The 14,464-nt window shown below is 38.0% G+C and overlaps 1 protein-coding gene across 7 annotated transcripts in view; it reads right to left on the bottom strand.

Annotated features, from left to right (window-relative positions):
• VTI1A (vesicle transport through interaction with t-SNAREs 1A) overlaps window positions 1-14,464 on the bottom strand; it is a 276,781-nt gene that overhangs the window by 252,531 nt on the left and 9,786 nt on the right. For all 7 annotated transcript variants that reach the window (XM_037401452.1, XM_037401455.1, XM_037401458.1 and 4 more), the window contains exon 3: window positions 10,362-10,472. In XM_037401452.1, coding sequence (XP_037257349.1) covers window positions 10,362-10,472 — 111 coding nt within the window. The remainder of the gene's footprint in view (window positions 1-10,361; window positions 10,473-14,464) is intronic.

Genomic DNA, 14,464 nt, shown 5'->3' with positions numbered 1-14,464 from the left:
AATACATGCAGTTACACATCCCAAAATATCAACCATCATTATGGAAAGTTAATGTCCAAATTTTGAAATATGAGAATTTGCTTTGATATTAATGTCATTATTCTCTCTTAAATAAAATAGTTACTACCACTTTTTTCCCCGGTTGGTGATACACCCTCACAAAGGTTACAGATTGATTTAATAATGGCTCAAAGTGTTCTGTTCATGAATCAATGGAAAGGAAGGTGCTATCTTCATAATGCAGGAGCATTTTTTATCTAAGGGCCAAGCCAAGACCCACCAAACACAATATGAGCCTTTTCTTTGACTTGCATTTCAAATCTTCACATTTGAGTCTTTAGTGAACAGGTACAAAGTCTGCAATTGCTATTCAGTGTTTTCCAAAAGACTACCTAACACTTTTCCATGCTGACCAGGAGGGTAAGTTGGCAAACACTGCCCTTATTCATTCTATTCTGAACTTATCTGAAAATAATAAAAAAACCACACAAACAACAAACTAAGGACGTGTTGGAAAGTTGTGGGGATTCAGAAAGTAAGCACAAAAGCTACTCAATAGGAAACATGCAGAGCCCACACACACATTCCCTAATTTCTTACTCTTTATGCACCAGGCACCAGATACTTTTAGCAAAACCCTTTTTTTCGTTAAATCCACCAGAAATGGTTAAATATTAGTACAGCAGGAAAAATTACTCTGTTCTACTGCTGATGCCAGAAGCCCCCTGCTATATTGCTCTTTACCATCTGTTCTTTGTATTTCTACTCTAATTTTCATTGATCAACTTTTTTTAGGAGTAAAACCTCTGTAGTATCTATTAAATATTGGAAAAGGCTTATTTTCCTAGCGCTAGCACCCTAAAGGCAATTTATAAAAAGCAAACAAAAAGTAAGGGAAGTGCCGTATTTGATCCACTTATTATAAACGAATACAAGCATTAAATTGTCAAACATACAACTTGCAGATCGTCTAGCCTTTGCAGGGATTTCCTCCCCAACAGCAAGTTTAAATAGACTTTGTGGACAAGAACCATTTTTTTTGTGGTTTGTACGGCAGCTTTAAGGGAAGCTGACTGTACTTGGGACTGACTACTAAATGACTGCAGAATACAAATAAAAAGTTACCAAACAAAAGGACAGAGATGGTCACGCTTTTTCCATATGCTTCACATAGTAAAGAACATTGGGGGGGGGGGGATCATTCTAATACACTTCCAACTGTATTTTTTTTCGCTTTATATTCCTTTCTCACCAAGTCTTAAGCCAGAAACAAGACATTTCCACTGCTGTAAAAGTCCATCACTTTTTACCTGCGCTAGCCAGTTTTAAAGAACCACAAAGTTCCTTCTGTGTTTACTACTGCTATGTTCAAAAGAGCCAGCTTACAGCACAAATTGGAGGTTTTATCAGAAAGAAAACAGGCTAACATTGTGTGGTTTAGTTATTAAATAGCGTTTTTAAATATTTGCCCCTTGAAAATATTAAAGAAATTTAATACTATTCAGGACAAGTGAAAGTCTACCTACAGAAGGAAATAGCACTCTGTCTAACACTGAAGACAGCTGCATAAGTATCTACTTTGTTCTTGGGTTAGAGTTTGGGGGAGAAGTGGCGACAAAAATTTAACAGTTTTTGTTAAATTAATCTGTAATTTGTAAGAAAAAAAGACAGAATGAACTGATTGAATGATTTTCCTTCAGAATCTCTAACACTATCAAATCCATACTAACACATTAGCTCTTCACAACGACTACTTAATCTGTTATAGTGGATTTCCTGAGCGAAAAGGCAGAAACAGAATCAAACTGACTGTGTTTCTATTGTACTCAATTTCAGTATAGCACTTTCAGAAACCTGAAATCATAAAAATAAAATTATGCAAAACATGATACTTGGCAACTTCAGTGTCTTGTAAAACACACAAAAGTTAACATGTAACATCACTAAAGCAGCATTATGGAAAGAATCAGCAGGAAAGAGAGAATACATCCATTACTGTTTCTTCATTTTGCTTATTAACAAATCTAGAACATATCTGCATTTACAGGAATTTTTAACTGGCACAGAAGAATTTTCATTATGCCAATAACATTACCATAAATTCATAGCCTGTCTCCTGCTATCCTATGGCAAAGATTTTTAGCAAAAAACGAGGTAACTAAAATATTATTTGTACTAGCAGAATATAATGAATGCTATTATTTGTAATGTTTGACAGCTGTTTGACAACCAGAGATACAATATATTCAGTTATGCAAAGAGATTTTTATACTCTAATATTTGCCCATGATGCAATTGGAATTTCAACAAGCATTTAATATGTAATGATCATATAAAATTTTCCCCTTGAATTCTGATGGAGAAAATACCAGGATGAAGCACAAACCTCTTGAAGTTGGGTAGAAATAGCTACTTTTAACAGCAGTGCTTGTATTTCAAGTTTCATTTCATGAAAGCAACAAAAACCCATCAAGCAGGCAAAAAAAGCCATTAACCACTCCTTTGCCAAACTAATTTTTGACATGGGACAGTTAATCACGCACCAATAAAAAGTTCACCATTTACCAGATGGCAACTTCACCATAAAGGAGAGCTATTTTTGGCCATGGCAAATAGTCTCCTCATGTTTCAAACACTAAATTCTATTTTCACATTAATTTTTAAAACTATGTGGCTTTAACTTAAAATAAACTGTACATCAAACGAATGGAAAATAAACAGCCAGGAACACAATTTGACGAATTGGATTTATTTAGTTTATTTAGCTAAACAGGGTCCATTGGATCTCTTTAATAGGCTGACAGTTGCACTGGGCTGGTTAATAAAACATTCAACACAGTATCTTCAGCCAATATAGAAATGCAAATCCCACCAGAAATATTTTATTCATGAAACAGTAATTTCAGTTACTACCAAAGCAAAAAAAAAAAAAAAAAAAAAAAAAGAAAAAAAAGAAACAGGGACAAAAAGGGAGGGGGGAAGAAAAAAAAAAAAAAAGTACTTGCTTTGCAAACAAACAGTGCCATCTAGTGTCAGCCCCTGCACAAACAAACCAAAAAATGTGAAAAGGGCTATAATTAATCCTTGCAGTGTCAGTCCAGTACCTTCTCCCTATTTCTTTGCTTTATGAGTAGCACATGGCTCTCCCTATTTTAGAGTTAAACACAAATTAGTCTCACTCTAGCTGGGAAAAGGGGGAGGGGGGGAAGTAATAACACATTAAGGAACTTGAAAAAGCAGTTCTAGCGTGTAAAGCAAGCATGTTAAAATGATGGTTTGCTCAGATTGTGAGCTGTTTCTTCTTGAAATCTTTATGTTTCTAACTCATGGTATAAACCAAATCAAACTTCTACTTATACGAGTGCAGGTGAGCCATACAACAAAGGGAGAGTGAGATACGCTCTGTTCTGCTTTATTTGTCATCACATCCCACACCAGCTGCGGAACCTTTATCATAGTACTGCTGCTATCAAAAGCAGGACAATGACAGCTTGCTTCTTTTTGCATGACAGGTAGGGGAGTATCACTTCACTAAAATAAGAAATCACCAAGAAAGTGGGAAACATAAAAGCCTTCCTCCTCCTGCCCCGCAATAAACAGCATTCAGTTTCTGTATTATGAACTCACTTTACTCACCAGCTGGGTAGAAGTAATTTTGAGTGGATGCTGCTTCTCCCCCTATCTGCTAGGATGAACAGCAGACAGATTTAATTCTACTACTTTGAGAAGTAGTAGTTTTAACGTAAGAAGAAATTACATGGTAAATAGAGAAACGGTAGTTCTCCACCTGGGAAAGCATCCAGATATGTCGGAAGACTGCCAGGTGAGAAAGCACAGTTAGTGAAAAAGGCAGAGCTGATGTCATGCTGAATTTCTATTACATGCCTTAAAACACATTTTACAGAAGGATTTCATTCTGCCAGAGACCACTTTTCAGCTTCATTTAATACAGAAATATTTCGTGTGTGAGGAAAGGAAAGAGGCATGAATGCTTACAGTGCGCTGTGAGTCAATATGCCTTTCACTTATAGCCCCCAGCCAGACCCCAGAATTATCAGACTCACTAAATCACTTCCTGAAAGCACTTTCATTTGTAATCACTCAGCCAAGCCTAGTGCTTCGTGAACTGTTTTTTCTTAAAATCATGTGCATCACCTCCACCGTTAAGAGTCACTGACTTGCTGAAGGACCAGCAAACAGCGTGCCGCAGAACCCACCAGTCTTACCCCTACATGTTAACAGATGAGCAATGTCTCTGGAGAGAGACACGCACAATTTCCTGTGAGTATCAAGGTAAAGCCAGTTGAGAGAAGAATCTAGTTAAGGAATTCTTTTTATTGACATTAAAAACTTGCTGCCTGGTTGCCCTTACTCAGCGTATTAACTCTTCACATATTGTGTTATGAGATGCATCTTTTTAGTCAAACATGGAAGGAAGGATTCTTTATAAGCAATACCTGCAGAATTATAAAACCCAGGAGGTAAAGTGTGGTTCGCTGGTCTGGCTTCTCAGGAATCTGAGTTAAAACAACCATAGCCCCTTAGGTTAATTACAAATTAAGCATATTAACTCCCATCTTTCACACTTGCCTCTAAGGAAAAGCACGTCATCACTAGTAAAATCCACAGTGAGATAAGTTTCCTTCCTTCTTCATACTTCACAAAAAACCATAAAAAAGAAATCTAAGATGTAAATAAATTAGGGCAAGTTTTCTACAGGGGATCTAAGTTGTACCACCTCTTAATCTTTCATCAAAAACTCAGTTTAAGCCTTGAACATTACCAAAAAAACCCAAAAAACAACCACAAAAACCCCAACATTCTCTCCTGTATCACTTTTTACCCATTCAAAATAGCAGTATTATAAATAAACTTAACTGTAAAATGTCAAATGCCTCCACCTTTTTTCATCACAAACTCACCAAGGTGGGGACACAAGTGAAAACAAACAGAAGACAATGTAGAATTTACCGCTGTAGAAGTTGGCCTACTGTTCAGCAGCAGCCAAGCATAGAAATATCACATTAAAAGTTACTAGAAAAGGAAGAGAGGAAAACAAAACAGTGCCTCTGTGTAGAGCAGTTTGAGCACAGTGTAGAAGACTGATTGCTTATCTCAAGAAGGTAACAGTATCTATAAAAACAGCACAGTGAAGGAACTTTTGTTCACAAAATGCTTTCTCAAAATCAGATTGTCAAGGCACATGGTCAAATATTTCACATTCTTTCTTCTGAAACATAATCAGTTCAATCTCACGTGCATTAAAACAGATCCTCCACAGCCCTGTTCAAAAGAGCTGCACTGCTCACATAGCAGAAACTAATCCGATTTCAGAAGTTTCAAATTTGTCAACAAGATCAGGTTTTCAGTACAAGCACACATGCTGGCCGTGCAGGGTGCACGTGCACACATGACATGTATCATGGGGAGTTCCCTGTTTTTAATAACGTTGCTGGGATACAACTATCAAGAAACACAGATCTGTCCCACACACAGTTTATGACTTTGCAACTACAAAGCAATGATGCTTTGCTTTATAAATCAAAATAATCCAGCAGCCACAGTTGAGTCTCTAAAGTTTTAGCTCAAACCAGAAAGCTAGGGAAGACTCTCACCATAAAGATACAGGCCACTAACTTGTTGTTTGACAGATGTCATTCATTACACTTAGAGCCATATGAATATTTGTCTGGGCAGGTGACTGAACCCAAAATAAGGGCAGCACTATTTGCAAAAGCAGCCAGAATATAACTGACAGCTGTAGTAGTTGTTCAGGTGACTTGGGTGGTACTTCAGAGTCACACAAAAAAGCTAACTTTATCAAATAAAAATCCATTGCTTATCTCCTTAAATGTTTTTAAAACTTAACATCAGTTGTCATTTGAACAATGATCTTAAACAGAACCTGTAGGAAGTATGAAATGTGAATACGTATCTTCACTATTGACTGAACCGAAGCTATTGTTAAGTGCTGAAAATGTTTAAATGTTTAGTCAAGGTTTGTACAATGTATCTGTCTATGCCTCTGACTTCTCCCCCCCCCCCCCCCTTTTTTTTTTTTTTGCTTTAAGTTGAAGGTCAGAATCCAAAACCAGTACCCACCCTGAGTCTTTAGAAAGGAATGAGTGCTGTCTCTTGGACTGGTAACAAACGTTATCTATTCAGTTTGCCTCCGTGCTGCCGTGACAGAATCTGAACAGTTCCTATCCTGCCTCCTGTATTTATTTGATGGTTATTTTTCTTGTTAAATATACCCATCCCACTTTCACCATTGATTGTGTAGTACTCATTTTTGTAACAGGAATGCTGCTGTGTAATATGCGCTTACTGGATTTTTGTATTTCCCTGCCTATTTGAATGCCTCATGCTTCAGCTGTAAACTTTTCAGGAAAATGCCGACTTCTGGGCCCCTGCCCCTCCCCCCCCTTTTTTTTTTTATGGTGCCTTGATGTTGAACCAGTACATGGAATCCTTGGAGTAAAAACAAACACTAGCAGATAACCACACATTTGCCAAGTTTATATAGTTACAGTTTCACATGAACTGGGATAATTTCAAGTCAAAATAAGTTTATAAAATCTAGAAAGCTTTTTACCACTGCATATCCCTACTGTTTTAAAGATCACAGGCTATTTTCACATAAAAAAATGTTTTATTTACAAAAAAATAAACAATACCTATAGTCCATGTACTTAAGAGACTGCAATAAAATGTAAGGCTTTTTTTGCATTCAGAACTTGCTTCACACAGGCAGGCACCACGGCCATTCTACAGCTGAAAGAGTCGAAAAGAAAATATTTACAGGCTTAAACCACAGAACGGTGCATTGGTAGGTGCAGGAAAACCACCTGCTCATAGGGGGATTGTTTGAAATGTCAGGAACTCTTTGGTAGGTGGTCCCTATACCTTTACGGACCCGGAAAGCACGTCTGTGGTCTGCAACTCCGCTTCGGGCCACCAGATGGAGCCATTAGCCCAGCACCGGGCACCGTCACCGCCCGCGGGAACGCAGCTCGGCTACCGAAGTGCGGTACCGGCACATACTGCTGAAAATAGCATAATAAAGCCAAGATTAACACCTGCAAGTTACAATCTTGCAGCACACGGTTTAACAAACAGTTTTATTCTGGTTTGATACGTTTATCGCACACACTAAGCAAGCCTGAAACTGCCTTTTGAGGCATACGCAGCTTTTCCGCAAATAAGCATCACTTTACACTTGCCCTAATCTTACATTTCTCCCCAGGCACCTGCTCCCCATGGCAGCCTACGCAGCACTGAGGCAACCATCAGGAAGGGCTGCTGCCTTGATCTGAGGTGCAATGCTTGCTTTGTTAGTTCTCCCCACCCGTATTCACAGTGCTATGCTATCCGACTACTTCTACCGACAAAAAGGAGCTACTCTGGTTTTTATTACCACCATCCATCTCCAAAAGGGAGGGCCAAGATGAAGCAAGGTGGCTTTTTCTCCTCAGATACGATTTAATGTAATTAGTGAGTTACCAACTACCCGTGTGCAATACAGTGCATGGGGTAGATGTCCTTGCCTCCACACACGCCTCTGGACTGCCGAGCACTGATAACTGCAGACATGACTCAAGATAACATGGATTAGCAATAAGGGGAAATAAATCCCTTATTTTCAACTTGTTTTTATTTGATTACAAAGTCGGAGACAAGTAAGCCATGTTTGAAGTAACTTTTTAAAGTACAGAGCAACCAAGTTTAAATCCTTATTTTTCAGAATATACTCTGACAAAGTACACAGAAAAAAAACACTATATGTTCATTAAGATGCCACAACATGTACTAAATAATATTAAAGTCATAGTCAGTGTTTTGTCATCATTACACATACTGCAGATCATCAAATAAACTCACCAATTAGATATTACATGTCACAAAGAAAACTTAATGCCGTCCATCCTGCAAGTGAAGAGCGGACGGTCCACATACCTCATGTTTCCTTCTCCTAACTTTCAAATATGTTGCTGTGCTGCTGTTTTCCATAACTGCTTGGGTGAGGGCAAATTTTTGAGATTTTATAAGGCATACAAGTAACCACAAGATCAAAACTTGTGTTAATTATGATGAATATAAAAGTGACCAGCACCAGTTCCACATTAACTTCACGTTTGAAGTACAGAACTTAACAAAAAAGACTGTATACTGAGGTATATAATTTTTGTAATTAATTTCACAGACATGCTTTCTTTCATATGAAACACATACTTCCAAGATGATTGAGAAATGTACTCTGCTCAGTGCACACACTGCTTCACACAGGAAGAAAAGCCAAGCAGAATACAGCGGGATCCAGCTGAGATTCCAACTTCATTTATAGAGAACAACACTTAACTTTGCAAGCTCACATCTGCATGCCTTTCAGAAGGGCCAAGAACTTTGACCAGCAAATCTGTAAGCCGGTCATAGCTCGAAACTGCCAGTATCATTTCCAGTTAAAAATTTCCCTTCATCTATAAAAGTGACATAATTTCAAAAGTATGTCGATTTGCTTTCCCTAAAGGTCTGCTAAAGCTCTTACATAAACTCTATACGCTTTGCTTACAGTGAAACAGGTCACAATTCATCCAGAAAGTATTTTCAAATTTCTACCTTCAACAGCCCTGCAGCTTATAAAGTCAAAATAACATTTCCTTTCCTTCCCCTCTTCTCTCTTTGAACTCACAACTGAAACATTTTGTCTTACAGTTTCCAACAAGTTGCTATTTGACTGGAGAACAATCCAGAAAGATTCTGAAACCATCACATACAAACTTAAAATAATGTTAGCACTTAGGAACTGGAATTATGTAGTGCATTTAGTTTTAAGAACACTATTTTCTATATAACTGAGATTTTTCCAAGCATAACTTGTTTTCTTTCAGTACTTTGTCTTTCACTCCACTCATTTTCTTCCCTTGATCTGCTGAATGCCATCCTTGAATTGTGGGCTGTTTATTTTTTCCCATTATTATGATCTGTTCCTTCCTCTTTCTCATGTTTTTTGCTCTGAGCACAAACTTATATTCTTTTGATCACATAACTCCTAGGGCTCTGATGCATTTCTTCCATACACACTCCTTTCTCCTCTTCCACAAAGAGTGTCTGGTTCTGAACTCCCCCACTTCCTATTGCTTAGGAATATGAAGTACCAATTCCCCCGTCTGCCTACATGGAGAAATAGGCCAGCAACAAATAAATGCTGACAGTGAATTCTCCCACACCTGAGAAGATAAACAGCATTCACGACTGCTCCAGAAATTGTTCTCTCTTGGAAACCACTGTTTAGCCAGCAAGGCCATGCACGCTTACTACAGAGGAACATCATGAAATTGTTGCAAAATTTTGATGCAAGTCTTTTTACCCTAACATTCTCCAAACTTCACAAAATTGCAACCATCTTCTAAAGTAAGACATTTCTGTACATCTCTTCAACTTGGCAGAATCAGAGAGGAGTGACAGTCAGCTGGATTTCCTGGATGCAGGTATAAACATTGACTCCCCTCCCCTGAAGGAATAAACTGCTGCCAGCAACCCGAGAAAATTCACAGTTCTCCATTAAATAGAAAATACTGTCACTAGTTATTTCTTTTTCCCTACCCTGCAGGAACTGAGCTGCTGCCAATTAACATCACATTTCCTTACACTCTGCAATCCCTTTGAACTTTTTCAGGATTTTAGAAGAAACAATTTTGTCTCTATATCTACTCAGTGCAAATTCCAGCCACAAAAAAGGACTGATAACTGTAGCAGAATCCCCTAGACAAGGGAATCTTGTTAGTTTGCATTCATTACTTGAAAAAAGTATTATTTATAACCAATTTGTACAAAAGTCAGGAAGAATTAAGTGAATAGAAAACAAATCACAGAAACTAAGAAATGAACTGCACATGAGAAACTACATTCAAAAATTCCATGGATTGGAGATTATATTGTTTTTCATGTTACTGACCACATCACTACAAGCTGTCTTAAACTGTTATTTTCCACTCAGAGAATACTTATGCAGTAATTTAAGTATTAACTCTGATGTTCTACCAGTCATTCCTTGAGAAACCGGATCAAAAGCTATTTTGCCTATAGCATGAACACTGACAATGTTTAATGGCACAGAAACAATTCAGAACCAGGGCAAAGGGACAGCAAGGTAGCAACTTGAACACTGGTATGGGAGTGCTACAAAAAGAAAAGCTTCACTTCCCTAGTTTGGTTTTCATCTGTCCAGAACACAGCAAGATACACACAGAACTCATCTGTCAAACTACTCAAAAATACCTTTCAGTTGCCTGAATAACTGCATTATTATGTTTTAAAAAATCCGATCGATGCCTTCTTTAGGTAATTCATTAAAAACTCACAAAATCAGCTTCAAGTTTTCCCATTTCTTGTTTGTAGCTTCTCATTCGACTGCTGTACATTCCTCGGCTTTGAGGTGGGATCTCTCGAACTTCAAGTTCCATCTGCTCAAGCTAACAAGTAAAAATAAAGACATGTAAATCAAAAGGGTATTAGAGCAAGGATGAATTTACCTAAATTGTTCACAAATATTAAGAAATATTCCTTCTTTATCAAGAAAAATGTTGTTTATTCTGCAATAAATAAACCATTTATCAAAACTTTTACACAGCCTTGTCAACAAACAAGTGACAAAACTAATATTATTAACACAAGGAATGATTCTAGTCAAACATTTCTGGATTTCGTTTCCAGATGTGATGAACACATTTTATTACAAGAAAATAGTAAAACTGAGGTTAAATAACCTTCCTACAAATTAGCATAGTTCAGAAGAAAGCCTGCCTCCATCTAGCTGTGTGGTTTTGGAAACCCTTGGCTGAAAAAGCTATTTTATTTATTTACACACACACGCACATGTATATATACACATTCATATATGTGTATATATTTGTGTGTGCATATATATACGTTTAAAGTTTTATTTACCAGCAGCCTCTATGTTTAAAAAATAATTCTTGTTCTTTTAGGTATTGCTTACTCAGCAGAATTACAATATCTGAAATGACTGCCTAAATGCGTATCTCAAATGTGTATGTAGGTATATTGAATAGCTGAATTTCAGGGTTTAGCAACAATACCATTCAAGAACTTGTATACAGTTGAATGCATTGAAAGGTCAGAGAGAGAATATATCTTTCAGAAGCTTTTTCTATTTATTCTTGCCATGTAAAACACTAAGAGGCCTGAAACACAGAAGTATGGCACAGAGGTACTGAAAATCAAAAGGAGTTACATACCAGGGCTGCACTACCTGCTAATTACCTGCCCGCTGGGTCACCAAGCCTCCTCTACATGATGCTGTCTGCTTGCGAATTCTGTTTTGCACAGCTTAAGAATCTGACCTTTTAAAATCTTCCCAACTTACTTTAAAAAGTAAAAGAATACCTCTCCTTGGTTGTAATAGGCACCCAAAACAATATTTACTTGCTTCCTACAATTCCAGGCTGAACAATATGGCATTGGAACAGAAATGCCTTTTAATTAGGGTCCCAAGCTCCTGGTTACAGGTCTTCACAAGGGACAGCTACAGTTTATTCCTATGTAATTGCTTGCTTACACTTTGAAATTTCATCCTCATATCATAAAAAAAAGCATCTGAATTTAATCAATGGAATTACCAGATACTCCAAAGACATTCTGCCCGATTTATTCTGATTATACAAAATGATATTCAATAATAAAACTTTAATTAAATAGTCAGTAATGAATTGAAACATACAAATCCATTTCTAATTCTGCCCAGTTCTTTGGCTCAGGCTTAACTTTCCAATGGGGTATCATAAATTAGACTGATAGCTGGAATTAATGGCTTATTTCTTATCAATTTCATCTCAATATATTTGATCTCAAATATTCTATAAACATAGAAATCATTCCTCGTGTATATATAATTAGATGTGCAAGGTCAGGATATTTTAATGAAGTCTCAATTCTTAGCTATTATATAAAAATGAAACCATCTTCCAGTGAATACAGAATTTATAGCAAATATCAGACCACAGACCATGAAATCCAAAATGTTCAATTTAAAGAGTCAGTATCAGAGATTGTAAGGTCCAAATGCAACCTAACTTTATGTATTTTCACTTTCAGGCCTCATATTACTGGTCATAAAATCCTATTTTTCATACACAAGCAAGAACAGAGCTTAATTCTACTTAAAGGTAAAAACAACCTGGCACTTACTTTCTTTAGAAAAACTACAAGCTCAAACTTCTGTTACTGGTTAAGTTTAAACTCCCCACCAGCACTGGTTTTGGCTGGGATAGAGTTAATTTTCTTCCCAGTAGCTGGTGTGGGGCTGTGTTTTGGAGTTGTGCAGAAACAGTGTCGGTAACACAGAGGCGTTTGGTTGCTGCTGAGCAGGGCCTGCACAGAGCCAAGGGCTTCTCTGCCCCTCACCCCACCGCACCGGTGAGCAGCCAGGGAGGGGGGCACAAGGAGTCGGGAGGGGACACAGCCGGGACAGCTGGCCCCAACTGGCCCCAGGGACATTCCACACCGTAGGGTGTCATGCCCAGTGTATAAATCTGGGGGAAGAAGGAGGAAGGTGGGGATGTTCAGAGTGATGGCGTTTGTCTTCCCAAGCCCCGTTACACATGATGGAGCCCTGCCTTCCTGCCGACGGCTGAGCCCAGGGGAAGTGGTGAAGGAATCCCTTGTTTTGCTTTGCTTGTGCACGTGGCTTTTGCTTTACCTATTAAACCCTCTCAACACATCAGTTTTCTCCCTTTAACTCTTCTTCCTCCCCCCACCCCACTGGGGAGCAGTGAGCGAGCGGCCAAGTGGGGCCTGGCTGGCGCTGAACCACCGCGGCGAAGCTGAGCCTTCTGGCACCTGCCTCTCGCCCAGATTCATAAACCAGGGCCCCCCTTAAGGCTCCTCAAGGGTTCAGCCTCAGGGGGTTGCTCCTAACACCACCCAGTACACTCCCAGCACTGAATACAGCAAAAAGCTGAGCAGCCACTGGTTATTTCCATTCAAAAATACAACAAAGTAAGGTAGTGCTGCTGCTGTTGTCCATTGAGACCCCAGAATAAGTCTCCCATCCCACAGGAACCTTTCCACATTAAATTGCTCTGGACAATTGCTGGTATTTTATGAAACTTGTAAGCTTCGTAATTTTATTCTGAAATCCTGGAACTAAATAGAGATTAACAGTAAAAAAACCCCAAGTGTCTAAATAAGAATAACCTAGCGTTTGCAACACAACAATTCTGTGATGTTTCCCTCATAAATCATAAAGGCAAAAAAACAGACAGACAGCTTTTTCTTCTTTAAAGTAAAGTTTCCCTCAAAAATGCTAATCCCAGCTCTTCTAGTAGATGCTAGATTTTATACTCAGTTTCTCTAAGGTTACCACAACATTCACCCTTCTTAAAATCTTGGTAAAAATAACATTCATATACTCCACACTGGACACAGAATGACAGGATTTCTCCCCAGAGATCCCTTACTCAACAGCTCTGGCTTGAAAAGGCAGCCTGGGAGTCTCAAAGATTTGGTGTCAGCTCTGCACATAGACCAAATCAATTACGCTGTGAATTTACCCAAACAAAACAGACAGTGTTTTAAAACAATCAATGGTTAGTCAATGTAAATAAATCATCTCTACAATAATATTTACAGTACATGAGAGTGTTCTTTCCTAGCCAACTAGGAAATAAACTAAAGTCAGCTAAACCCAGTTTTGACTACCCAAGACAATGAAGCAAACCAATGCATGAAAACCATCAGTAGCAAGGAATTAGGTTTATTTTGATTTTCTACTGTAGCCTTTAGTTTAAAAGAGGATCTTTTTAATCAGTTCTGTTATTAGCAGGTTGGTTCAAATTGATTTTTAAACCCAAGCCTTCACATTAATCACAAACATGTTAGGTAATTGCTCAAAGCCAATAATTGAATTGAGCACCTGTCTAGCAGCATTAGCAACAAGATCTAAAACAAAAGCATGAAAGAAAAGCCAGCACATTAAATGAAGATCATCATTAGGATAAAAGTACAGATACAGGATTTAATTTTTAATCTTATAACAAATACAAATTCAGATGATCTTTTTCTGACATAAGGAGAGAAGAAATGAGCCATTAACTCAATTTCTGCTCCTTCCAATCTTACTTTGAGTAGAAAACCAAATTTGAATTATTTTTCATCAGACCACCCATGCTACAATTTCCCTGCACTGCTATGCTTTTTTTGCTATGTCAAGTTGTAGTGAAAAGATGAAAACCATTCCTAGATTTTTACTTTCTTTCAGCTGTTTGAATAAGAAAATGCCCAGAAGACCTTAATAAAACTTCAAAACATCCTCCTGAGATGGGACAGTAAATTTACTGCATTTCTCACAGAGTATCAAATCAGAGAGGTTAGGCACCTTGCCATCCTCACAGGGAGTCCTCCCAACATGCAGCTTTCCTGGATGCTATTCCAATGCTCTAGACTA

Source organism: Falco rusticolus, chromosome 9 (assembly GCF_015220075.1).
Source record: "Falco rusticolus isolate bFalRus1 chromosome 9, bFalRus1.pri, whole genome shotgun sequence".
Lineage (NCBI taxonomy): Eukaryota > Metazoa > Chordata > Aves > Falconiformes > Falconidae > Falco > Falco rusticolus.
Note: the sequence above shows the minus strand (reverse complement) of the source record. Positions and strands in the feature narration are given on the sequence as shown.